Source organism: Mus musculus, chromosome X, assembly GCF_000001635.26.
Source record: "Mus musculus strain C57BL/6J chromosome X, GRCm38.p6 C57BL/6J".
In the NCBI taxonomy this organism is placed as follows: Eukaryota; Metazoa; Chordata; class Mammalia; order Rodentia; family Muridae; genus Mus; species Mus musculus.
In genome coordinates, this window is record NC_000086.7 from 161,356,657 (window position 1) to 161,382,597 (window position 25,941).

Here is a 25,941-nt window from a genome sequence, read left to right on the forward strand (position 1 = left end):
CATCAGACCTGACCACAGAAGACATTTGTAACATTTTACAGATGTCTCAGCCTACCTCGCCCTGTTTATCAAGGGTGGAATCCAATGCTCAGGTATTTTTGTAAGCAGTAATTCCTTAAGGGTAATATATATATATATATATATATATATATATATATATATATCATCAGAAGAAGAGAATAAAATTAAAAGCATAAAATATTAAAAATAAGCAAAATATTGTCATTCATAGGAGACACCCATGGCATACGTGTGTTCATTTTTTCTCGAATATTTATCACACATCTATTTTTTCCAATTTTTTATTAGATATTTTCTTCATTTACATTTCCAATGCTATCCCAAAAGTCCCCCATACCCCCCCCCCACTCCCCTACCCACCCACTCCTACTTCTTGGTCCTGGTGTTCCCCTGTACTGGGGCATATAAAGTTTGCAAGACCAATGGGCCTCTCTTCCCAGTGATTGCCGACGAGGCCATTTTCTGCTACACATGCAGCTAGAGACACGAGCTCGGGGGTACTGGTTAGTTCATATTGTTGTTCAACCTATAGGGTTGCAGATCCCTTTAGCTCCTTGGGTATTTTCTCTAGCTCCTCCATTGGAGTCCCTGTGTTCCATCCAATAGCTGACTGTGAGCATCCACTTCTGTGTTTGCCAGGCCCTGGCATAGTCTCACAAGAGACAGCTATATCAGGGTCCTTTCAGCAAAATCTAGCTGGCGTATGCAATGGTGTCTGCATTTGGAGGTTGATTATGAGATGGATCCCCGAGTGCAGCAGTCTCTAGATGATCCATCCTTTCATGAATGAATACAGAAAATGTGGTACATTTACACAATGGAGTACTACTCAGCTATTAAAAAGAATGAATTTATTAAATTCCTAGGCAAATGGATGAACCTGGAGGGTATCATCCTGAGTGAGGTAACCCAATCACAAAAGAACTCACATGATATGTACTCACTGATAAGTGGATATTAGCACACGTCTATTTTTATCATTTCATTAGACAGAGTTGCTAGGTTCTCCCATGAAATATCAAATCTTGACAGTTTGAGGTAGTATTGGGGTGCCTTGTACTTATAATGCCCTCCGTCTGTTTTAGAAATGGTTCATTGTTTCCTTGCCATCATGAGGGTCAGGCTAGGTAGATACTGACATATGTACATACTTTCTCAATATAGAACTTTATTTATAGATAGAATTTTGTGTTTCAGAATAGAAACTTCAGTGTGCCCATGTCCACAAACTGGTATTCCAGAAGCAATAATGATGGAGGTGTGGGCCCTTCTCAGTGGCTTCAGGATGTCAGGGAGTCTGTAAAAAGAGAAAGAGTGGATTTTGAACACACTCCTGATGCTAACCCTGAGGGCAGTGATAATGCATCCATCAATCCTGACCAATTGGGTGAGTTTTCAAAATAAGCTCTCTGGCTAGCGGGTCCTGGTATTAAATTAGTAATGTTTATAGTATTATTTTCTACTTCTATGCTTGTTGAAAAACTTTTGTAAGAAATTGAAACAACTTAAACTCCTTATAGTAATGAGCTAGTGAAATAAAGATACTTGGATTTGACACTGACTACTTTAAATGTTAACTTGAATGTGTTATTCTTCCATCAGAGAGTAACGCTTGGATGAAATTTGACTGATGTCAAATTTCTCTTAGATGAGACACCATCTGCTTTTGTGCTACAGGAGCTACAGCTGGGATCAGCTTCCAGTTTTTGGTCTCTGTGCCTGGCACATTGGTGGTGCTCAGTAAGGGGTTTCAGTAAAAACTTAACATGTCATTTCTTAAGTCATTGCATCCTCACTGCCAACTGTATATACTATGTCAAGTAAAAATGGTTCTGTAAATAATGGAGTCACTGGCTACTGTGCTTTCTATGATATTCTCCCCAGGATGCTGGCCTTTAACATCACTAGTAAATGAGTGGTCCCTGAGACTGTCTTTACCTTGGTATTCATATCAACATTCAGTAGACTGTTCCTGGGGATTATGTTCAAAAGAAATTATGAGGGAATATATCTTTCTGTTATATAAATAATATAACTGTTTTATATGTTAAAGTTGTACCTTGAGAAAGTGGCTGAATTAAACAATAAAAATCACCAGACAAAGAATTCAAACAAACAAACAACAACAACAACAACAACAACAACAACAACAACAAACAATTGGAGCTTCATATAAATAAGATTCATATCAACCAAAATACTGACAAATGCAATTTCTTTTGAGGGAACATGGGTAAATTTTCTAAACCCAGGTTCATTCTCCCTAACTTAATGCCTTTCTTTGGTGCTTTTTTAAAGCGTTTATTTTTAGAAGGAGCTTACCTTCTATAGTGATGTTTTTCCTTTGTTTAAATGGCACATTCCATAGTTTGGGTGATTTTCTTAGGTTCTGTGAAATTGAATTATTATGTAAGTATATCAACCTTTTTCTGACTCTTGATAAATTTATTAGGCTAATCTCCCAGAATTAAGTCTTCAGGCCCATTGAGATGCTTCTAAATAATTCACTCTCTTGAATATTAAATGTATATGATTCAACATATGTACTCCTACATATTAGATAATGACTGCTATGGAACAATATTTTTTGATTTGTAAGAATCATAACATATTTCTCTGAGACATTTTGTCCACAAATAATCTTTTGTCATACATAATGTGTAAAAATTTTCAATTACTATTGGTTTGAATTATTATGGATCTCAGGAAGATGCTAATAATCTATAAAAATTGAGAGATGAAAAAAGCTTAACAATTTTTCAGTTCTAATAAGATATCTAAAATATGGTACCTATGACAATTTTAAATTTGTTGACTGTAAAAAGGTGAACATATTACTAAAGAGAAAGCCTACTTTTTAAAGCTTAAATGCATCAATAAGAATTATGTTGCTTATTTTTGAAAAATTATTTTTTGAGTAAGGAAATAATACATAAAAATCATTTAGAATATACTCAATTTAGTTTTACTATTTATTGCATACCAAAAGTTAGCAGGAAACAAAGTCATCATTTTGAATAATGGTAACACAAATACTTATGCCAGTAGTACATCTCATTTCTTATGATGCCTCATAATCTACTAAAATTTTAAAAATTTAATTTTCAAGTTACATTATAATTATTTCAATATATTGTTATCATATTCTTTCCCCTCCTCCAAGTCCTCCCTGATCCTCTCACCTCCTTATCTACCCATCTTATTGATTTTGCTTATTCTCATAAAAGCCAAAAACCTGTAAAAACAAAACACTAGAAATTTAAGATTTAATTCTTTTAAATTATCAAATTCTTGCACTCCCAAAATCCAGAAAAATTAATCTTTCTAGTAGAGCCTTTTAAAAATACAACCTAGCCTGGCTATAGTGGCATATGCCTTTAATCCCAGCACTCGGGAGGCAGAGGCAGGCAGATTTCTGAGTTCGAGGCCAGCCTGGTCTACAGAGTGAGTTCCAGGACAGCCAGGGCCACAGAGAAACCCTGTCTTGAAAGAAAAAAAAAAAGCAAAACAAAAAAACCAAACAAGCAAAACAAAACAACAACAACAAAAAAACCAAAACCAAAACCAAAAAACAACAACAACAACAAAAAAAAAACCAACAAAAAAACCTAACCTAATCTGTGCTTTTATGTTTTGCTTTTAGTATATCTTGGAGATCCATCTAGAGATATACAGATACTATATTCAGTACTGAAAACAGCAAAATCCCATTTGCGTCCAGACCTGTCAGCCAAGTACATCGTTCTCCACTTGTTTCCAGAGGAAGTACTAATTGCAAGTAATGTCTATGGCAATATGGAGTGTGGCCTGTTTGCCCTTGATCCCAATAGGATTGATGCTCTCCGAGGTTTGTTACATGTAGATCATGAGAGAATGATACAAGTCAATGGTGTTAAGGGAAAAGAAGAATTCATTTCATTTATGTCTTTTCTCTGAGAGATGGAAATTGTGCTCTGTCTTTCACTGGGGACTAAAAAGGTTCATGATTTGTGCTTCTCACTGTACTTGGCTTCTGAAGGTATCTTGAATGGACCTAAGATGGGAAAGGCTCTACTGACTATAGCTCCCTGCTGTGGTATTCCATAGGTGTGGTAACTCAACAACATTTTCATTGATTGAAGCTCAGGATTGAAAGTGAAGTGTTTTGTTGATTTGCAAATTTTCCTTGCTGCATGTTGATACAGACTAAGTTCTACCTAAAACACGTGTAAATGAACTAAGAAATCTCTCCAAAATTCAGTGAGATCTTAAATTTGGACAAAGGAGGAAGCAGACTATGTCTTGTGTTGTTGCTGTTCAACACAGATATGCATACCTCTGATCCCAAGCCTGACCTCTACTGATACCTCTTTGGTTCTTCCTCATATCACATAATTTCATTTCTAACAAGTTGGAACAACACTGATACTTCAGGCTTAACTAGAGAAACCTGATTTACAGCTCCCTTTGTAAACATTGGCTGTCATTTCACCTAGAACAGACACCTGCAACTCATGCTAAAAAATACATAGTACACTCTAACCCAGTATAGTCTTGGGTGTGATCTGAAAGTAAAAGGAACACACATTGTAATAACAACTCCCTCAGTTATGTGTCCCGTGGGACCGTTAACATTTTTTTCTGTATTTTCTTTTTTTTTTCTTTCTTTTTTTGCAATGGAAGTTACTATCTCCAATGTGGGATTTTTCAGAGCTAGGGTTTCCATTGCTGTGAAGAGACACCATGACCCAGGCAACTCCTATAAATGGCAACATTTAATTGAGGCTGACTTAACATGTTTAGAGGTTCAGTCCATTATCATCAAGGCAGGAAGCATGGCAGCATCCAGGCAGGCATGGTGCAGGAGGAGCTGGAACACCATCTTGTTCCAAAGGCAGACAGAAGACCAGCTCCCACATGGCTAGGAAGAGGGTCTCAAAGCCCACTCTGACAGCCCACACTTCCTTCAATAAGGTCATACTTTCCAACAGTGCCATCCCCTATGGGCCAAGCATATTTAAACCACCACAGCACTTAATATTACTTATATACTAAATGGAGACTAATTTTGGAATATCATATTTCTCATCTAAACACAAACAGACTTTCCCCTAAAATTTCTTTCAGTGTTTTAGAGAACACATTTTTGGAAGCACAAATCAACCTCAGTCCCTTGTCTCTACTTCTTATAAGCTTTGCAAATGCTGTTTGTCTTCTACTGTGTTTATTATGTGCCATAGCTTTATAGTCATGGACACATGAGACAAATCTTTTCCTAACTTGTTTTTAATCTCACAAAAGTATCAATCAGGGGGCAGGGAGATAGCTCATTCAGCAATATGCTTGCTTTGCAAACATAAGGATCTTCTTATGATTCTGAGTATGCATGAAAAAAATATATAGGGCCTAATAGTACACTTTTATAATCTCAAGGCTGGGGATGCAGAGACAGGAAGCTCTCTGAGGCTTGGTAGCCAATCAGTCTACCAAGAATTGGATACTTCAAAGTCAGTAAGAGACCTTGTCTCAAATATAGTCCATGGCATTTCTGAGGTTGTCTTTTGCCTCCCTCCCATACAGATGCAGGAATAAAATGCGTTCATCAGAGAAAAGTCTGATTGTGAATCCAGTGATTTATCACAAAGTCTTCCTTCAAGGCTGCTGCTAATCTCAGTAACCTTGTGGGTGTGAAAGCTTTGGACACATGTATTGCTAAACATTTTCAATCTGGGCTTTGTTATCAGCATTATCCTGATTTATTAGCTTATTAAATCTGCAGAAACACAAACAGATCAATTTTACAAACTAATGCTGACATGTAGGGACCACCAGATGTTAAGGGAGCAAAGGTACTGGAGCATTAACCTGCCAAAGCATTGAAAGCAGCTTTGCTATACTAACAAACAGCTGTCTTCGCTTTTGCCATCTTGTTTTTCCATTTTCTCTAAAAACACTTCTTGAACTGTTATTTTGTCACCTCCTCTTATGTACCATCTTTCTGGGAATGAAAGGTCTAAATCCGCTTATATTTTGTTAGAGATATGACCACCAGTAGTAAAACAGCAGTGATAGCTTCCTGAATCTACAAGAATAAAGACACTGCAGTTTCTTATATATTACAAAGACTTAAGATGCTTGTTTTTGAGCTAATGGATATGCTAGATGCATGTTTGTGACACTTAAGGATAAGGAGAGTTGATCTTGGGTAATTATGACAGCTAAGGATTTCTATTCTGACATGAAATAAGATAATTGTGGATTATGATTTGAGAATGGTGCTCTTTCATGTTATTATTTTTCAGTTTTATCTAGCTAATTTAATAATTGCTATAATCCATGCATTATCTATTAAATTCGTAAAGGCTGGGTGGTGGTGGCGCACACCTTTAATCCCAGCACTTGGGAGGCAGAGGTAGGCGGATTTCTGAGTTCGAGGCCAGCCTGGTCTACAAAGTGAGTTCCAGGAGAGCCAGGGCTACACAGAGAAACCCTGTCTCGAAAAAACAACAACAAAAAAAATTGTAATGACCCTTTGCTGGGGTGCACTTCAATGGTAGACCTGTGTTTGATCCCCAGCACTGAAAACTAGGGAAAGTGAGAAAGCAAACTAAAAGTACATGAATTCATTTCTCTGAGAGCTGATGTCCAAGTAACTCTTCTGTTTTGGCTCTTTATCACCAGAATTTCTTCAGGACAACTACCCTGAATATGAACTAGAAGAAACTGGATATTATTGGAAATTGTGTGTGACAGCCATCAATGGCTGTCTCCAAACCCTTAGACAAGGCCCAAGGAATGCAATAGCTTAATCATTCGAATTCCTAGCAACAGCTCTTTCTGCAGAGTCAACCAAACAGATGGATGAAACTAACAGATACATTTAGCCAATTTTTTCTAAAATAGTAGATCATTTTGTAAGTTTCTGAGGTTGTCATGCCATATTTAGCCTGCTCTAATGATAAAGTTCTGTATTGACTACCAATTAACCAAAGATCTTTTTGAAGTAGTTTGTCTCTGAACAAAGTGGGGAACCGTGTACTTCTTTCTTGAGCATCCAATTAGGGAAATACTAGGAAATTCTTAAATGATTAATTTAGCTGGTTATTTGAATATAGAGCAAGAGTATATAGAGAGAAAATAAAGAGAGAGAAACTTAACACTTACTGGCAGACAAAATCTGAGTGTCAGCAACACACATGTAGAAAACTGTAGTTGGGACAATACAAGATATTTTAAATATACCTTGCTTGACCATATGGTCAAAACTTGGTATTTGCTAAGTGAGTTGACAGTTTAGAACTTAGGTATAAACTGTTGATTCAGAAAGGAGATGTCATATACTTATATCCAGAATGCCTTAAATGGCTTCCTTATACATTGTATACAATAGCAAAATTGCTGTTGCATTTGCTTGATCTAGTCTTGCAGTGATAAGACCTAGTTGCCTAGATATACTCCAGATAGAGTGGTATTTTTTCAATTGCCTCTTGATGCCATTTTATTAGACACTTTCTTATGTTGAATTCCAGGGTAGCTGGCATTCCTCTTAGCAATTAAACTTTTAAGATGTCTGTGAGTTATAAGGATCTGACCAAATTTAGACACTCAAATTATTTTTGGTTTCTGAAGTATCTGAGTAAGGTTTTAATACATTACTGTTTTCCAGAGACATTCTACTAGCCGAGTGCACACAAATTGAAATCTGACAGTATATCATGTATAAGAGAACAGTAGCCAGAAATTCAGAGGAAAATGCTCTTAAAACAGTGGTCTTCAACCTGTGGGTCACAGTCCCTTTGGGGTCAAGTGACCCTTCCACAGGGGTCACATATCAGATATCTTGCTATGATTGGGGATCACCAAAACATGAAAAAACTGAATTAAAAGATTACAGCATTAGGAAGGTTGAGATCCCATCTTAAATTAATAGTAACACAAATATTCAAATAATTAATATTAGCAAAAATATTGGAGAAATGAGAAAGGTCCATCTACCTCATGGATAGTATTTTGTTCTTAACATAAGTTCCTTATTACAGAGAATGTTACTGGATATTTTAGCCATAGGGATAATCCAATGGATATTTGTGTTTAGGAAACATTTTATTAGTTATGCCATCTTTTAGCTGTAAACCTATTGAAATTTTATATACACTTGAAGTAAATTTTTAATTAGTTACAAAGCTAATTTTTCTTACGTAAAATTTCTGTATAACCCAAACTTCTATCTTAATGGTTGCCCTTCACTAACTTCAGTATTTTGACAAAGCAGAGGGGAAAAAATCCAATGGAAAGAGATACTGTAAGTCTGTTAAATAGTGTAGCGATTTTGAAGTCCTGTTATTTTCACAACTTGTGAGAGATACTAATATTTCTATGTGACCGATTTATAGAAGACATGTACACACATACCAATTTGAAAACTAAATTCAACTTTTAGAGTCTAAATGTAATACAGTACGTTTTTACAAGGATTATTTATGACAGATGTTGTAGATAGCTGTTGTGCTCAGTGGTAATATGTTTATTATGCACAAGGCTCTGGGTAAATCTTGGCACCAAAAGAAAAAAGAAATCGACATTTTAAGGCTCTGCTCTTTAAATAAATACATGAACAAATTAATATTTTCCTTTAGATTAACAAAACTCTAAGGTATGTTTACAAAGGATTTAAAAAGTAGATAGTTTAAAAAAATCTTTTATAATAGACAAAAGAATTTTGACAAGAATTATTTAGACCTATTTATCTAAGCAATTCTCTGGCTTCACCATTCAGTTTAACCAGTTTTTCTGGTTGAGCTAACATAAAAATACAATCCATGGTATAAATATACATCAGAACATAACTAACTTTGTCCTTCGTGAATCCATGCAACTATTTGGTAGTTTAAATGCATTTTTAAAAAAGAAAACGGAAATTTTATGCTAGGCAAGAAATTACTTCAAACTTCATATACAGATTTCAAAGTGAACTTGTCCATTTTAAAACAAAACCACAAGATCAAGATTCTCTGTATTTAAACAGTTTTCAAGACACATGGTCATTGCTTATATAAGTTATTTGGAGTAGTGCTCCAATAGAACTTTCCACTGTAATGGAAACATAATTGACTTGTTCAGTGTGGTAGCCACTAGGCCTGTGTAACTATTGAACACTTGAAAAATTACATGAGTTAAATTTGAAATTTTGGTGCTAAAATGGAAAGGTGGATTTGGATGGCACATTTGAGATATATTGGCTCCATATTTCTTATTTTGTAATAGGAAGAACTTAATTTAATTTCAAGTCCCATACATTTCTAGGCAAGAACTTTATTTTATTTAAAGTTCAAGGAATACCCTTTATTTGTATAAAATATTCAGGATAGCTTCTGTTGTTTGAGATATGACATGTATATCTTCTGTGAAAATCTTATGTAGCAAGATAATACTTGCATGATGATACTGAATATTTTATTGTACACTTGCTGTCTTCAAAATTTTACAGATTCATCCTTTTGTATTATCTCAATAAATGTTTAATTTTAAGACTTGCTTTTGATAAGTACATTTATCTTGTCTAAATAAAGGAAATGAGTAAACATTTAAAATATTCTCAACATAAATATTTTGTTTTGTTTTGTTTTTAAATGTAATGGTTTTTTAAAACTTCTTCACTTTACATCCCTCTCACTTCTCTTCTCCTCTGAATGGATGGGGCCCCCTGGATATCCCCCTACCCTGGCACTTCAAGTCTCTGTGAGGCTAGGTGCTTCCTCTCCCTCTGAGGCCACACAAGGCAGCCCAACTACAAGAACATATCCTACATACAGGCAACAACTTTAGAGATAGCCCCATTCCAGTTGTTCAAGACCCACAAGAAGGTCAAGCTGCAAATCTGCTATATATGTGCATGTGTGGGGAGGCCTAGGTCCAGCTCATGTCTGTTCTTTGGTGGGTGGTTCAGTCCCTGAGAGCCCCAAGGGTCCAGGTGAGTTGCCTCTGTTATTCTTCCTGTGGAGTTCCTATCCCCTTCAGGTCCCACAATGTTTCCTCCTCTCCAAGCTCCATCCACTGTTTGGCTGTAGGTGTCTGTATCCATTTGAGTCAGCTGCTGGGTGGAGCCTCTCAGAGGACAGTTATGCTAGACTCCAGTCTGCAAGCATAACAGAGTATCATTAATAGTGTTAGGGATTGGTGCTTGCCATGGGATGGGTCTCAACTCTAAATACATGAGATGAGTAAACATTTAAAATATTTTAAACATAAATGCTTTGGTTGCTTCTTAATGAACACACTTTATGGAACTTTTACTAAATGATATCATACAGTGTTTCATGTAAATGACGAGTTTATCAGGTGATTTCATAGTTGAGACATATACAGAACACTTGCTTTCTTCTTTTATAAGCAAAAATAAGCAATATGCAGTTTATAGTGAACGATTACACCATGCTTAAAAAACACTTTGTTCTCCTTTAAGACATGCTAATTAGGAATCTCAAATAATTAGTAAAATCAGCTTGGAAGTTCAATGGGTTACAAATCCCAGTTCACAAACATAAGTGGGCAAGAAAATTAACTATGATCTTAAAACTTCATTTTTATTTTGAGGCTCCATGGAGCCTTTGAATTTCCTTGGAAGGCACAGAAATAGCCCAAGGCATGAAGAGGAGAACACCATCATGCTTTTCTCATTTTTCTTAGCCATCATCTGCTGAAGTGTCTCCTTATCTCAGCCAATGGATGACTGTGAGCATCCACTTCAGTATGTACTGGCATAGCCTCACAAGAAACAGCTATATCAGGGTCCTTTCAGCAAAATCTTGCTGGCATATGCAATAGTGTCTGTTTGGTGGCTGATTACAGTATGGATCACCAGGTGGGGCAGTCTCTGGATGGTCCATCCTTCTGTCTCAGCTCCAAACTTTGTCTCTGTAACTCCTTCCATGGGTATGGGAATCACCATGCCTGACCTCAAGCTGTACTGCAAAGCAATTGTGGTAAAAACTGCATGGTACTGGTACAGCAACAGAGTGTTAGATAAATGGAATAGAATTGAAGACCCAGAAATGAACCCACACACCTATGGTCACTTGATCTTTGACAGCTGCAGGCAGGGGTTGCGATAGACTGAAAGGGTTTTCAAAGATTCTTGATAACTTCAACAGCTTCCCAGGAATCTTGAGAACTGTCCACCTTTAGTGCTTCATACTGAGAACTCCAGCAGCTGCAGCCTTTATCTTTGGTGGTATCATCTTTGACCTTGCGTTTCCTTTTTCTTAATGGTGTGGCAAACCATAAATTAATATGCTAAAACCTTTTATACCTGATCCACCTAGCTTGACTTCTGTTTTTCCAGCTGGCCCCTGATGCAGGTAGCCTGTTAATGGCTTTGATTTTCTCTTCATCTCTGGAGTTGGCTGTTAGAAACAAAAGGACTCACAAGTGCCCGTATCCGCCAAGGAACAATTTAATGAATATTTCAGGCATTAGCAATAAAGCCGAACAGCTTTGTTACCAGAATTCGTGTTCTAGTGTAAAAAGAATGAAGATCAAAACTTAATTTCTGTCCTCTTTTTATCTTTCAAGTATAAAAGTCCATTTCCATATGAAAGCATCCCCATATACTTTGAATCCATAACCTGGGGACCAGAAACATCCCTCCTTTGTTCTAGTGGGTGGCACATGTGCACCCAGGAATTTTAACCTCACTTACTTTTTTCATTATTTGTCTTTGCCACTAAGCTGAATTTCCTTATGACAAAGACTGTGTTACTGATGCCTAACACGGAGGTCTAGGAAGAGTAGGTATAAAATACACAAAGGCATTCTTCATGTCTGCTGCTATTCCTGAAAAGTTACCATTAGCTTCATTGGTTGAGCCTGATTTCAGTTTTTCCCCTGGAAAAATTATAATTTCTGAATTGTACTTATTCCCTCTGTCTTCATCAAATTATTAAATCTATCCTTTACAATTTAGTTGAATTGGAATATGTAGAAAGTGTGAAGCCTGCATATACTTTAAAGTTACAACAAAAGAACAATATGTTAATAATTGTTAAAAGGTAAAATAATGACTTTTATACAAATGTAAAGTGAACATAAATGAGAAATTGTATGTAGTTCACTATTAATGAAGGAAGCAGTAAGATGTTATAGCCCTTTCAAAGGACCAGCAAAAGCACAGATATGAATCAGGAATGTTAAAATCTATGTGTAAATGGAGACAATACTGATTTCTTCCACAGTGTGTGGCCGAAATTAATCGAATATCCATCAGCCAAAATTTATTTCCATGTGTCTAGATACATCTTTATCAGTTACATACTATGTATAAAATCAAAATGCAGTTGTAAGAGGCCTTGAATCAGATAAGCCAAAATCTAGAATTATGTGGCCAAAACAATGCTATTTTATATGGAAACAGAATATCCTCTTATCAATAACTGATAACATAAATCAACACTATAATGAGAACACGTGTATCTATTAAAAATAATGTGTTCAAGGAGTCTGAGAGATAGCTTAGCATTTAAAAGCACTGACTGCCCTTTCAGATGACCTGGCTTCGATTCCCAGCACTGATATGATAGCTCACAACCATCTGTAACTCCAGTCTCAGTGGATCCAACACCCACTTCGGTCCTCTGGGGGTACTGTATCTACAGATAAGCAATAACATTCACAAACATAAAAATAATACTAACACAGGGGCCCACAATTGAACAATTGTGCAAACAGAGACAAGTACATTGTTTTTAAAAATTTTTTTAAGATTTATTTATATTATGTATATGAGTACACTGTAGCTGTCTTCAGACACACTAGAAGAGGTAATAGATACCATTACAGATGGTTGTGAGCCACCATGTGGGGGAACTCGGGACCTCTGGAAGAGCTGTCAGTGCTCTTAACCACTGAGCCATCTCTCCAGCCCTTAAGTACCCATTCTTAAACAGGGTGTCTTTATCACCTCCATTAGAGCTCAAGGATCTGTGCAGAAAAAGAGGCAGAAGGAGAGAGAGGCAGAGGTGATGGTAGACTCCAAGGAAACAGTGTCTTTCAGACAAAGCAAGACTAATACACATACAAACTCACAACATGCACAGGACCTACACAGGTTCCAGCCGGCCAACTCTCAGGGCTGAGAATGGGAAATGGACCAAGAAGCTATTTTCAATAGAGACCTGCTGGGAAAGGGAAAATCAGCCCTCCAATGGAGTGTCCCTGGGTATATCAACCACAGTCCAGGACAGGTTCTGTGCCCAAGAGTAGTTGGCTAATGCAAAACAGGTTTTATATATAGGTGGGCTTTTTTACACACACACACACACACACACACACACACACACACACACACACACACACACACACGTTTATTGGATTTTACATCCTGATCACAGCCCCCTCCCTCTTCTCTTCCCAGTCCCAGGCTTACAAATCCCTCACCCCAGCAGCCCTTCTCTTTTTCTCAGAGGAGAGCCACTATTGGACACCACCCCACCCGGGGACATTTAGTCCCAACAAGACTAGGTACATCCTCTCCCACTGAGGCCCCGGCAGGCAGGCCAGGTAGGGGGAAGAGGATCCAAGGACAGGGAGCAGAGACCCAGAAAGTCCCTGCTCTGCTTCTTAGGGGACATACATGAAGACAAAAGTGCACATTTGCTACAAATGTATAGGGGAGTCTAGGTCCAGCCACTGCATGCTCTTTAGTTGGTGTCTCAAATTGGAGTAGGCCTCTTGGGGTGCAGGCAGAGTTGTGGGGTGGGGGGAGGCACACTGCTCCACAGCCACCTCTGGTGAAGGTATGGACTGGGAGGAAAGTGGAGCTCCATCTGGGAGCAGCAGAACCCAAGGCTGCTAGTCCTGCTTATGGCTGCAGCTGGTGCAGCCATGGCCTGGAAGGCAGATAGAGCTCCTGTGTTGTCTCTTATTGCCCGCTCTCTGTCCCTCAGGGGCAAATCAATCTTCTCTGTGCTGAGAACTTGATCTAGAGATATCTTGTGGCCGACTTTATGGCTCCCTACACACGGTTTCATGAGCTCACATTCCAGGAACTGAACATCTCCCTGTATGGGACCTAAACAAACACGGTTCTTTCTCTGACCACTGTCTAACGTGTTTTTATATTTATTGGAAGATTTCTCTTTTTCTAAGCACTCTCACTTTTCTGACAGCCAGGAGATTTCCATGACATAACAATAGAAACGCAAAACCACAAACTATTATAGATGGAGATTTCAACACCTGTCAGAAATTGACCTTTCCTGCCCCATCCCCCGGCCCCAAATTGAAACAAACAGAAACTCCAGTCAAACGGGTATAATTTACATCTACAGAGTATTTTAGGCAAGGCAAGATGAACAGGTGTGGGAGATAGCGGACTGCGCTTTTAGGTATTCCTACAGTGCCATCCTTAGCCCCTCACCACAAACAAAAGGAAAACGATGCCAACTACAGATACATCAAACTTTGTGTGTCTATCGCCCTCTTGTGGTAAAATCGTGGTAAGACACCAAGTAGGGACAACGCAAAACTAGTTAGAGCGCCATTTCATTGTAAATTTGGTAGTAACTAAAAGATTCGAGGATGTAGTATTTGAATTTTTGAAAACTGAAGCTATTAGGCAGATAATGAAGACGGAAATCAATACCTAATTCTTCGATGAGAGATTGTAGGCATAAGGCAAAAATATTACTATTTTGGAGATGCTGAAATAGGCAAGGATAATTTGGTTAAGATCTTAAAAGCGCAGAAAACAAAGTAAAAAAGAACCAAAGGTATTACAACAAATTAAAAACCTTCTAGACAGAAAACGATGAGCAGAGTGAACACACAACCTTCTTAGTGATGGAAATAGTTGCAAACTATACGTATGACAAGAAATTGATAGCCAGAAAAAAAAAAAAACTTCAGTAGCAAAATACAAACAATCCAGTTTTAAAGTTTGATAGATTGATGTAGTGGTGCTTGTTTGTAATACCAGCGCTTGGGAAACAAGTAAAAGCTTGGCATGAGTTCAAGGTCAGTCTGGTCTAAACACTGAGTCAGAGGCCAAGCTAGGGTACACACTGAGTTCAAGGCCAGTCTGGGCTACATAGGGAGACCGTGTATCTAACATAAAACACAAATAATAAATAAGTAGACAGACAAACAGACAGTCAGACAGACAGATAAGCAAGTAATTCAAGTAAACAATTCTCAAAGGAAGATATGGAAACTACCAGCCTTTATACAAAAAAAAAAGTTTCAAAATCACAAATGTTAAGGGAAATGCTAAAAACCACAATAAGATATCATTTCTGGTGATTAAGTGGAGAAAAGGAGCCTTTGGTACATTGTTGGGGGAAGGTAAATTAATTCAGCCATCATGAAAAAGGGTATGCATGTTCCTCAGAAACAAAATTAGAAACTAAATCTGACTGAGCAATGCTACCCCTGGTTATATAGCCAAAGGAAATGAAAGTAGTATACTGAACAGACACCAGCAGCCAGTATAAAATCAGAAGAAAGACAGAGAAACAGGCACAGAAAGTTGCCATTACTAGTGGAAGAACTGAGGCTTGAACCCTGACAGTGGACCTCTAGTGTGCTCACATTCACTCCGCACACCACTCCGCCTCTCTTGGTCGTATCATTTGTACTGTTATTTTGCAAATGGATGGCATTCTCTGAACACAGTCATTTCCCAAGTTCACAGACTCAGTTAGAGATTAAATAAACTTCAGGTTTCCTGGACTTCTGCCATGTGTCTTTGCTCACAGGATCTGGAGAGACTCAAGCATCTTATCTTGTGAAGGGGAAATCTCACCCCAAGTGCATACGACATTGCAATATTCAGCTCCTTCTAGAACAGTGGTTCTCAACCTTCCTAATGTTGCAACCTTTTAATACAGCTCTTCATGACATGGTCACCCCCAACCATAACATTACTTTTATTGCTACTTCATAACTGTAATGTTGCTACTGCTATTAAGTACTAATGTAAATATCTGATATAGCATCCCTGTGGGGGTTTCAACCCACAAGTTGAGAAATGCTCTTCTAGAAGCTAACCTTATTCCACTTCACCTTTAACTTGGCTTAATCCTCAAAATGAAAAAAAGGTAGTCACTGATTCCTGAAACTCCTACAGTTACAGTGTTGGTGCCAATTTGCATGGATTCAGGAGATACATAGGCCAGAAGGAAATCCACATAGAACTGTGACCAGCCGATAGCCAGGGGAAAAAGGTAGCCATTGAAGCATTAGAGAAAGCAGGAAATTGTTCTGAATTCTTGCAAATCTTGTCAAGCTGAAAGAGATCTACTTTGATATAATTCTATGCCCTGCTTCTGTCCTGATGAGCTATAGGCAGCCAGATGTGAGGGATAGTCTCTCCATAGAGAGCTTTTATTTGATTAGGCTCTGCTTTCATTTTATAGTAATTCATGTTTCCTTCCCTGCTTCATTTGGCTTCCCAACTCCTATTCCCTTCCACAAACCCAAGGCTCTGAATTTTCACTTAATACCACAGTGAACCAGAATATGCGATTATGTGTAGTTTAATTTCCTTTCGGTCATGTTTACATTTAGTTATTTTATACATATTGAAAATAACTCAATATGTCTAATCTTTCCTTTGAATTTTTAAGCTGTTATTTCAGTCTGCTTGAAGATAAATTGGACAATATTCCTAAGGCTCGGAGTGCTCTGCTGAGCTGCCCTAAGGCCCTGGGGTTTCAAACAGATGTCTTCCTTTTTCTCCTTTCAGAAAAACTAAGCTGAGTCTCAAAGTCTGTCCCTTGCTATTGTGATTTCTTATTCTTTCCTTTCATCCCTGGAAGAAATCTCACAGTTCAGCGTGATCCAATGCTGCAGTCATTGCCTGAGTGATATTTGCTTAAATAACAGCTCTTCCCAGATGGCTGGTGCTAGCTTCAGGTCAAAACATAATGAAACTAAAGAGTAATCAGTGTTCAGAAATCACTGGAGTGTTGCTGGGTATGCTGGCAAAATGCAATCCCACCAGCTCCTCTGATTCATGGCAAACCTGAGAAGGAAAATGTGCAGGAGTAGGCTTTCTTTCTTTTTTTAATTTTCTTGCTTTAAGAGTTATTGGAAATGGCAGTTTCTGGCTGCTGAGGGTAAAAGCCTCAGAGAAACTCAAAAGGAGCAGTGTGTGGGTGTGTGCGTTTGCATATGAATAATTTGATGTTATGTTCAACAATCATAACAAATATCCTGTTTCCAGTAAGCATTACAGGGAAGAATGTCAAAGATAATAAATGTACCACTTATTTTCCTACTTATGGTAGATTCTATTGCCTAGAAGGACTCTTAAAGATCCTGGAAAAAATATAAAGGTTAAAAAATTTTCCTTTTATCCTAGTATACTTGCATCAAAGTATTCAAATTATGAAATGACAGAGATCAAATGCAAAATGGCTATTTTGTTTTTATTGCATTTATTTGTTTGTTTGTTTGGGGTGTGTGTGTGTGTGTACTAATGCCACAAGAATGAAACTCAGATCTGGCTTGGATGAAAGTGCCTTTATCTACTGAGGCATTTCACCCACTTTAATATCTCTATTTTCCTCTTCTATGAAAAATTATTTTGAATGATCACATGAGATGTACTTGGTCTAAGAGGAAGGAATGGAACTAGTATCAAAGACAGAACCATTTTTATTCCCTGCCACATTTTGCATTCAACAGTAGCAAGTCAAGCACAAATGACTCCTTTCATGTATCTGTTGTTCTGCAGATTCAAGGCACAGTCCCACAAGTGCTCTCCTGTTATCTTCACAGTACCTCCGTGGACAGGAAGGGCAGATGTTACCTGTCTCCTTTTCTAGTTGAAGAAACAAGAACCGAGAGAGTGTTGTAGAGACTGGGCAGTTGTCCCTTTTCCATGTTGGCATAGAGAAAACCTACACTTCCCAGGATCTTTAAGGTTAGCTATAAATGTAATACAAATCCTGTCTGGCAGAATGTAGGTACAAGTGTATAAATACCCATCCTCTTTCCTCATTGACCAAACAAATGAAAATTAACATGATTAAGGCAACAACAAAACTACAAGATGGAAGAAGTCTGTGATCCAAGTCATTACTAGGAGGATGGCTATCCAGAAATGCTAGCTAGCTAGGAATATGTATTTGATAGTTGTGTTGCTTTAAGTGATTAGAGTCAGTGTAGAGAATTCAAATGACTTAGCCAGTGTTATACAGCTACTTTTTGAAAAGTCAGGCTAGAACTCTGGCTATCTAGTGCAAGTGCATGGAACCTGTGGCCTATAGACTACAGAATATATTCCAGAATAGCTGTGACTGCAGCTCAGCATGTTTGCAGACAACAACATCATACTCACAATTCAATAGACTGACCCCCCTGCTAATGTCTAGTTTAAAATTCAGTTACTTGCCAGCATCAACTGTATATGAGATGCTGGCATGCATCCCATCCGTATGCAGTAATTGATGTGTTTAAAATTATGAGAAAGTCACACAGAGACTGTACAACTTCTTATGCTTCCTCTACCTTTTGCTTGTGTTTCTGAACAACTCTCCCATCAACACCTAACTACATTCATATATACCGAGCTTTAATGGTCTAGGGGGACACATATGGGAAAACTATCAACTCTGAGCTCTTGTCCTTTCTGATAGTACATCCAGGAGCTAATAAGGGTCTGGGAAGGTGGCTCAGTGAATGAAGTATTTCCTGGGCAAGGATGAGGAGCCAAGTTTAGCTACTCAGAACCCATGCAAAAAGCCAGTGCTTGAGGGGCAGAGAAAGAGGAATCCTGGGAGCGTGCTGACTAGTCTGTCTTGCCAAAATAATGACCTCTATATTCTGTGAGAAACCTTGTCTCAAAAACTAAGGTGACACTCACACACAGAGTTATTACGATATTTATTTTCTCCTGTTGACAGTCTCAAATAACTTCCTCTACAAAGAGCCTACTAAATAAAGCACATACCCACAAGATAAAGCAGTGATGTCACATTGGGTATGAGTTGCCCCAGTGCATATGGATAAGTGCCAAGGTAGGCAAAAGAGTGCACACATAAAGTGAGATGTACTGGTAAGAGGAAGCCTGATACCAGATGGCCTTGGTGTTTCAGAACCCTGGAGAGCTCCTAGTGCCCCAATGCTTTCAAATTGTTTATTCTGAGACCCATTTTGGTGTGCCATGCTTTCCTCTGATATCTTAAGTAGATATAGAAGTCTTGTGCACTTATGAGTTTTGGTCTTTTTGGAACAGGAGTTACATTCTTACCTTTTCTGAAGAATTTAAGACCTGCACCCAGTAGGCAGGTCGAGGCTAACATATTCTGAGCAAATCTAGAAAGGCACATAGTACAACATAGGGGAGATGTTGTGCTTTTGAACTATTACAATTCCTAGAAATTTTCACTTTCAAGTTGTAAGTTTATGCTTAAATGGTCCTGGGATCAAAATATCACACCAAACAGAAGTCTTAATATATTCGGAGGCATTTTATTAGCCCCTTGACCCTCACTGGAGGATTGCCTACACTACAAGTTCCTTTCTTTTGGAAGTATATATCAAACAAGTTGCTATATACTCTACGAAAACAGGTCTTTCAGTAAAATAACTTTGTTGTAAGTGAAATTTTAAAACCTCGGTTGTTAAGCCTGGTCTTCATTATTGGGATATTATTAATGTTTTCTAAGATACCAATTCAGTTTTTCATGTATTTTAAAATATTTTACCCATGTTGTATCATTTCTTCTCTACACAGTTTTAATTTTATGGGTACAACTATTTTGGTCAAACTATGATTTTTATCACATCAGAGCTTATAAAGTTCATAAGAATCCCAGATACCTAAAAATACAATACTTTGCCTCATAAATTAATTTTTATAATAAACTGATCTGACATCATGCATGAGGTGCAAGTCTCATTTTTCTCTAAAATACTAGCAGATATTACAATTACAATTTAAAAACTAATCTTCTTTTGCCTTTATATCTTTTGACTTTAACCACTGTCTCTGGTAACCTATGTGTTGAAATTTATAGGATGCATTTTAAATATCATTAAAGGAAGTAACATGAGGCATGAGGTATGATAAAATTATCTAACCCTTTCCTATGAGGGCTGTACCACTCCACTCTTCAGGGGTTTACAATCGTTTTGTGCATGTGTATACAGGTGTCTTCATCCATCACTCTCTATTTCTTGAGATAGGGTCTCACACTGAACCTGGTGTTCATTGACTGGAGTGGACTAACTGACTGTTATGGTCCAGATCCACCTAACCTACCTCCTCATCACTAGGATAACAGGTACATGTAAGCACTGTTGGCCTTTTGAGTAAATGCTGGAAGCAAACATCAGGGGTTTGTACTTGCACAGCAAGAACTTTCCTAATTGGTTCATCTCTCCAAGCCCAAAGTTTAAATTTTTGACTGCACAATTTATAGCCAAATAAACCCTTTCCTCATCAAGCTGTTTTGCTCATGAGGTTTCATAATGGCAATGGTAATCCTAACTATGACAATATTCCAGGGGAAAGATTGCCCTTCTTTAGTCTCTTGAATCTCCTGCTCCCTCCACATGGTGAACTCTCTAAGCCATATCTTATTATTACAGATGCTCTGTTATACAACAGCAGCTCATTATTCATCGTTTCTGTGTTATATACTCCACCATTTGATACTTCCTTTGTGTCTCAAAATAAAATATAATAATTTTATTCTGTAAAGGTCTTACACACCTTTTACTAGATTTACTGTCAGGTATTTTGTATTAATATAATTTTCTATTGGTTTCTGATTTAATGAATACATTGGATTTGGGGGATTCTTAGATCCAAAGCCTGTACTAAGCTATCATATTAATTCTAATTATTACTCTTTCAGATCATTTGGATTTACTCTGAAGACAATCATTATCTTCAAATTCTGACACCAAGCTTTTTTGTGTATGCTTCAGTTCTATTTACTTTTCCTTATTCTGACCACTAGCTACAACACTGCTCACAATGTTCAATGCTAGCTAATGCTTAGTTAATAAATCCTTGTTTTGTGTGTGTGTGTGTGTGAGAGAGAGTGAGTGTGTGTATGTGTGTGTGTGTGTGTGTGTGTGTGTGTGTGTGTGGGAGAGAGAGAGAGAGAGAGAGAGAGAGAGAGAGAGAGAGAGAGAGAGAGAGAGAGAGAGAGAGAGAGAGATTGTGAGATTTGTAGCTCAGGCTGGCCTTGAACTCACAATAATCCTGCCTCAGCCTTCTAAATGCTGAGAAACCTTGCAATAGCATGTTTGTTTTGCTCCAGGTCTCGAGAAGATAGTTTTCAACATTGTACCACTTAATATACTGTTTTCAAGCAGGACTTTGGGAGATCAGTTTTCTTCTCTTCTTCCTGAGCTTTCTTTATTAAACCATGAAGCATTATTCAATAAAGTCTTTCATCAGAAGAAGCATGCAATTCTTTTCCTTTATGCTGATATGTGATAACAGTCAAACCACTTTTGAGTTTTTAATTTAGACACAACTTTTCACTTAAGCATCAACATCTATTTGGAGCTGAGAGAGTGGGTACATACACACACATTTCCAGCTCCAGGTCCTTTTGTGGAAGGCAAGAAGATCAAGAGACCATGTCTCAACCAAAAAGAAAAAAAAATCTTAAAAGCCGGGCGTGGTGGCACACGTCTTTAATCCCAGCACTCGGGAGGCAGAGACAGGTGGATTTCTGAGTTCGAGGCCAGCCTGGTCTACAGAGTTAGTTCCAGGACAGCCAGGCTATACAGAGAAACTCTGTCTTGAAAAACCAAAAACCAAAACAAAAAGTCAGAGTAGTGAGATGGCTCAGCAAGTGAAAGCACTTGTGAAACCTGAATACCCGAGCTCAGTCCCCAAGACTCTAAGATAAATGGAGAGACTGACTACTGAAAGATGTCCTTTGACCTGCACAGGTGCACTGTATGGTATGTGTGTGCTCACAAACAATGTCCCACATATGGACATACATTCCACATAAATATAATAAAAATATAAATACCAAACTTTATTTGACCAAGATGTGTCATATTCCAAAACACTCCTGCTACACTGAGTAAGACTATCAACTATTATATTTCCGAGGAGAATTGACAAAGTCATGGGTCCTGGAACTTAATTTGAAAGAAAAAGAGTACAAATCTGGCTTTGGATATGATGAGCTAAGGCTTCACAAGGGCTTCTAGGGAGGATGCTCAGCAGGTAATTCAAAAGATGGGCTAGCCTTTACAACGAAGCCAGAGACATGGGTTTGAATGCCATCAGCAAAAAGTATGTTTGAAGCCATCTAAATGGAATGTTATTAGTGTGTGTGTGTGTGGGGGGGGGGGGATTAGAGAAGAAACAGGACTCTAGATCAATATTTAGAAAACACATGTAAAGAGGCCCACCCAGTGGTCAGAAGACACTGAGAGGTCCACCGGCTTTGTGGATGGCTGGACAGGGGCTACAAAGGTAGAGGGCAGATATGAAGGGACTGGGAGACGACTGGATGTTAAGGTGCCTGATGTAAAATTCAATAAGAATCAGTAAACCATTTAGAATAAGAAAACACATATAAGCTAGGAGATGGGAGGACCAAAAGACAAGAGAAACAGGAGAGATAAGGGTTGGAGTAAATTTGTGTATTGAGTTTCAAGCTCTATGAAAACATTAGGCGTAAAGAAGGCACTAGATTTGTTATCTGGGAGACCATCAAACTATTTCTTTACTTGCTTTAGCTGTTCTGTAGCTACTGATAGTGTTTTTTTTTCTCCCTTTCATCTTTATAAAGTTCTTTCTTTGCTTTTGAATTCATTCCAATTTGCAGGATTACAACCTCCCTGGCAACTGCTAAGAATATTGTCTACCACCCCACAGAAAAATGCAGGACAGAGTCCTTAATGAGCACTTTCTAATTATAGAGCCAGCAGTCAAAATCATGACCTCCTAAATAGGGAGCATCCAGAAGCTAGCTGAAGGCAAATGTATCACAGGACAAATCCCTCACAGAAATAGGGAGGACAGCTTTCATATGTAGAGTCTAAGGGACAAATAAAAGAACATGATACCAAAAGAGGAACTTACTATGTAGCTCAACTCAGTCCCAAATTTTCAACAGTCTTCCTGCCTTAGCCTCACAAATGCTACGACAAAAGACTACAAAATCAGTATGTACAATTCATTCCTTGCGTATTTCATGTATGTACATAGTATGATTATAGCACCTCTCACCTCCCTCTTCCAACTCCCTCTTGGATCCTCAAAACATCCCTCTCGCAGCTTCATTTCCTTTTCTTAAAACAAAACAACAAACAGAAAACCTGAATCCTATTAGTGATGCTCATATGTGCATGATATGGGTCCCTCCACTGGAGCATGAGCAACCTACCAATGACTCTCTGCTAGTGTCTATCAACTGCCAACAGGTGCTCCTGCAGCAGTGGGACCACATGAGCTCTCCCCAGTTCTATGTTGGAACTTTTGCTAGCTTCGTCTTGTCCAGCTCGTGTGCTGAGAATCACAGCTACTGTGAGTTCTTGGCTGGGGTAGTCATGTCATTCCAGAAGTTAGCATTTCCCAACATTCCACCCCATACTCTAGTTTATTGCTCTTCCTGAGTTCCCTTTTGTATCCAGTTGAAGTGGTCAACTCATTTTGGTGGCCATCTTCTGTTTTACTTTTATAGATAATATTGATTCATTTTATTCTTAAAATAAGACCATAAAATATAGTTTCCTTGGCTTTTTTTGGATGTCAATTTTAAGTAAGTAAGTAAGCCTGCTATTTGCCCACTTTTAGAAAAAAAAAACTTACTTAGTGGTATCAGTGTCATATTGTAGTAACAAACTATGTGAATGCTTTTCAATGTCTGTGCATCTCTCTAACCTACCAGCAAAACCCACTTTGCCACCAGGGAAGCAGGCTGAATGCACAGAGAAGAAAGAACTATTCCTTAGAGGATTTCTCAACTATGCAAAATATAAACATGTAATGTGAAATGTAGGAGCAGCTTCATGGATCTGAAAGAACTAAGGAATCAACTTAGTCAGAATGATATTTGAAGGAGATGGAATTTGGGCAATACAAGGAAAAAAACCTGGATCAGGAAAGAGAAAGGAACAGTTACAAGAACAAGGTGCACATAGATGGCTGTATAATATCAGGGGTAAAATGGTGGTCTCCTTCATGGAAGCCATCAACAGCTAAGATTGATCCAGATATTCCACTCCCTAAAGGAGGTAGTTAGATGTGTGATCCAAATAGAGGTTGGGAAAGACAAAAAGTCTGGTGTCAAGAAAAAATGATGATGGCTTAATGGTATTCCTACTTTCTGGGATCAATTAATACTTTCCAATAATAAGCCTTAGAGTTGCTGAGATAAAAAAGAAAACATCCAGAAATGAAAAGAATATATCGAGGGAGCTAAGAATCATGAAGATGAGCTTCAGTGCTGCTTACATTGGAACAAACAAGAACTTGCTAAATTGCAAAAAATAAAAATAACAAATAAAATGTATGATACTTAAAGGTAACTTTCCCACATAAAAATAGCCTCTATGGAGTTACAGAGACAAAGTTTGGAGCTGAGACGAAAGGATGGACCATCTAGAGACTGCCATATCCGGGGATCCATCCCATAATCAGCTTCCAAACGCTGACACCATTGCATACACTAGCAAGATTTTGCTGAAAGGACCCTGATATAGCTGCCTCTTGTGAGACTATGCCGGGGCCTAGCAAACACAGAAGTAGATGCTCACAGTCAGCTATTGGATGGATCACAGGGCCCCCAATGGAGGAGCTAGAGAAAGTACCCAAGGAGCTAAAGGGATCTGCAACCCTATAGGTGGAACAACAATATGAACTAACCAGTACACCCCAGAGCTCGTGCCTCTAGCTGCATATGTATCAGAAGATGACCTAGTTGGCCATCAGTGGAGAGAGAGGCCCATTGGTCGTGCAAACTTTATATGCCTCAGTACAGGGGAACGCCAGGGCCAAGAAGTGGGAGGGGGGAGAATATGGGGGACTTTTGGGATAGCACTGGAAATGTAAATGAAGAAAATACCTAATAAAAAAAGGAAAAAAATAGCCTCTATGTCTAAATTTGCCAACCATAAGCGCTGTGGCCAGATAACCACTTAGAACTTGCTATGTTAAAAACAGACAAACAAACAAACAACAACAACAACATGAAAAGCACTGCACTTGCTGTCTGGTTTATTTGCCTCGAATGTGCTCTGTATTTCAGTTTCTATCTCTAAGAGTCAAGGGACTAAGGTTATAAAATGCTGATTCATGGAATGATCAAATGGGAACCTGGGGTAAATGACAAAGCTGATATGCAATTTCTAAGGAAGTAGTTTATGCAGTTGTAGTAAATAAAAGACTGGGCTTTGGTCTGCAAGAGAGAGCCATCTTGAGCAGATCACAGAGCTGTAAACTTGCATCCATCACTGACTCTGAGTTGTCCTTCCACTGCTCCCATTCATTCCTTACTCGGGATCCTCTAGCTGAAGCTACAACTCTGCAGGGTCAGCTGCAAGGCAGCACATCACAGCTCACCTTATGGTCAAAGAGAAAAAGTAAGAAGAAAGTGGGGTACAACAATCTTTTTAGTGGAGCAATCTCCCAATGACTTTATACTGGAGCCCAACCTCTTACATTTTTCACTACCTCAAAGTACTTCCACGCTGGCATTCCAGCCTTTGAAACACAGGCCCTCTAGTCCTGCAGTGACTTGAGGTGCAAGGATGGGTTGGACAGGGTGGAGGGATCAACTCTTTCTGGAGGAGAAGGAAGGGGGAGGGGGAGAAGAGTTGTATGAGGAAGGACTGGGTGGAAAGGGGTGCTGAAATTGGGATGTTAAATACATACATACATACATACACACATACATACATATACAAATAAATAAGGGGGGGGGGAAAGAAACAAGAGCCCTAAAGGACATTCAAAAC

At 38.4% G+C, this 25,941-nt stretch overlaps 1 protein-coding gene across 1 annotated transcript; it reads left to right on the forward strand.

Annotated features, from left to right (window-relative positions):
- Window positions 1-1,224: 1,224 nt before the first annotated feature.
- Gm36049 (predicted gene, 36049) lies at window positions 1,225-7,131 on the forward strand. Its single transcript, XM_017318667.2, has 3 exons — window positions 1,225-1,408; window positions 3,665-3,868; window positions 6,682-7,131. Exons 1-3 carry the CDS (start codon window positions 1,240-1,242, stop codon window positions 6,807-6,809), a joined length of 501 nt encoding a protein of 166 aa, XP_017174156.1. The 5' UTR covers window positions 1,225-1,239; the 3' UTR covers window positions 6,810-7,131.
- Window positions 7,132-25,941: the final 18,810 nt, after the last annotated feature.

Excerpts from the sequence above, each read along its gene's own strand:
- Gm36049 (XM_017318667.2), top strand. The coding sequence starts at position 1,240 with ATGTCCACAAACTGGTATTCCAGAAGCAATAATGATGGAGGTGTGGGC. Across the intron at positions 1,409-3,664 it reads CATCAATCCTGACCAATTGG|TATATCTTGGAGATCCATCT; the intron begins GTGAGTTTTCAA and ends TTTTGCTTTTAG. Across the intron at positions 3,869-6,681 it reads TAGGATTGATGCTCTCCGAG|AATTTCTTCAGGACAACTAC; the intron begins GTTTGTTACATG and ends CTTTATCACCAG.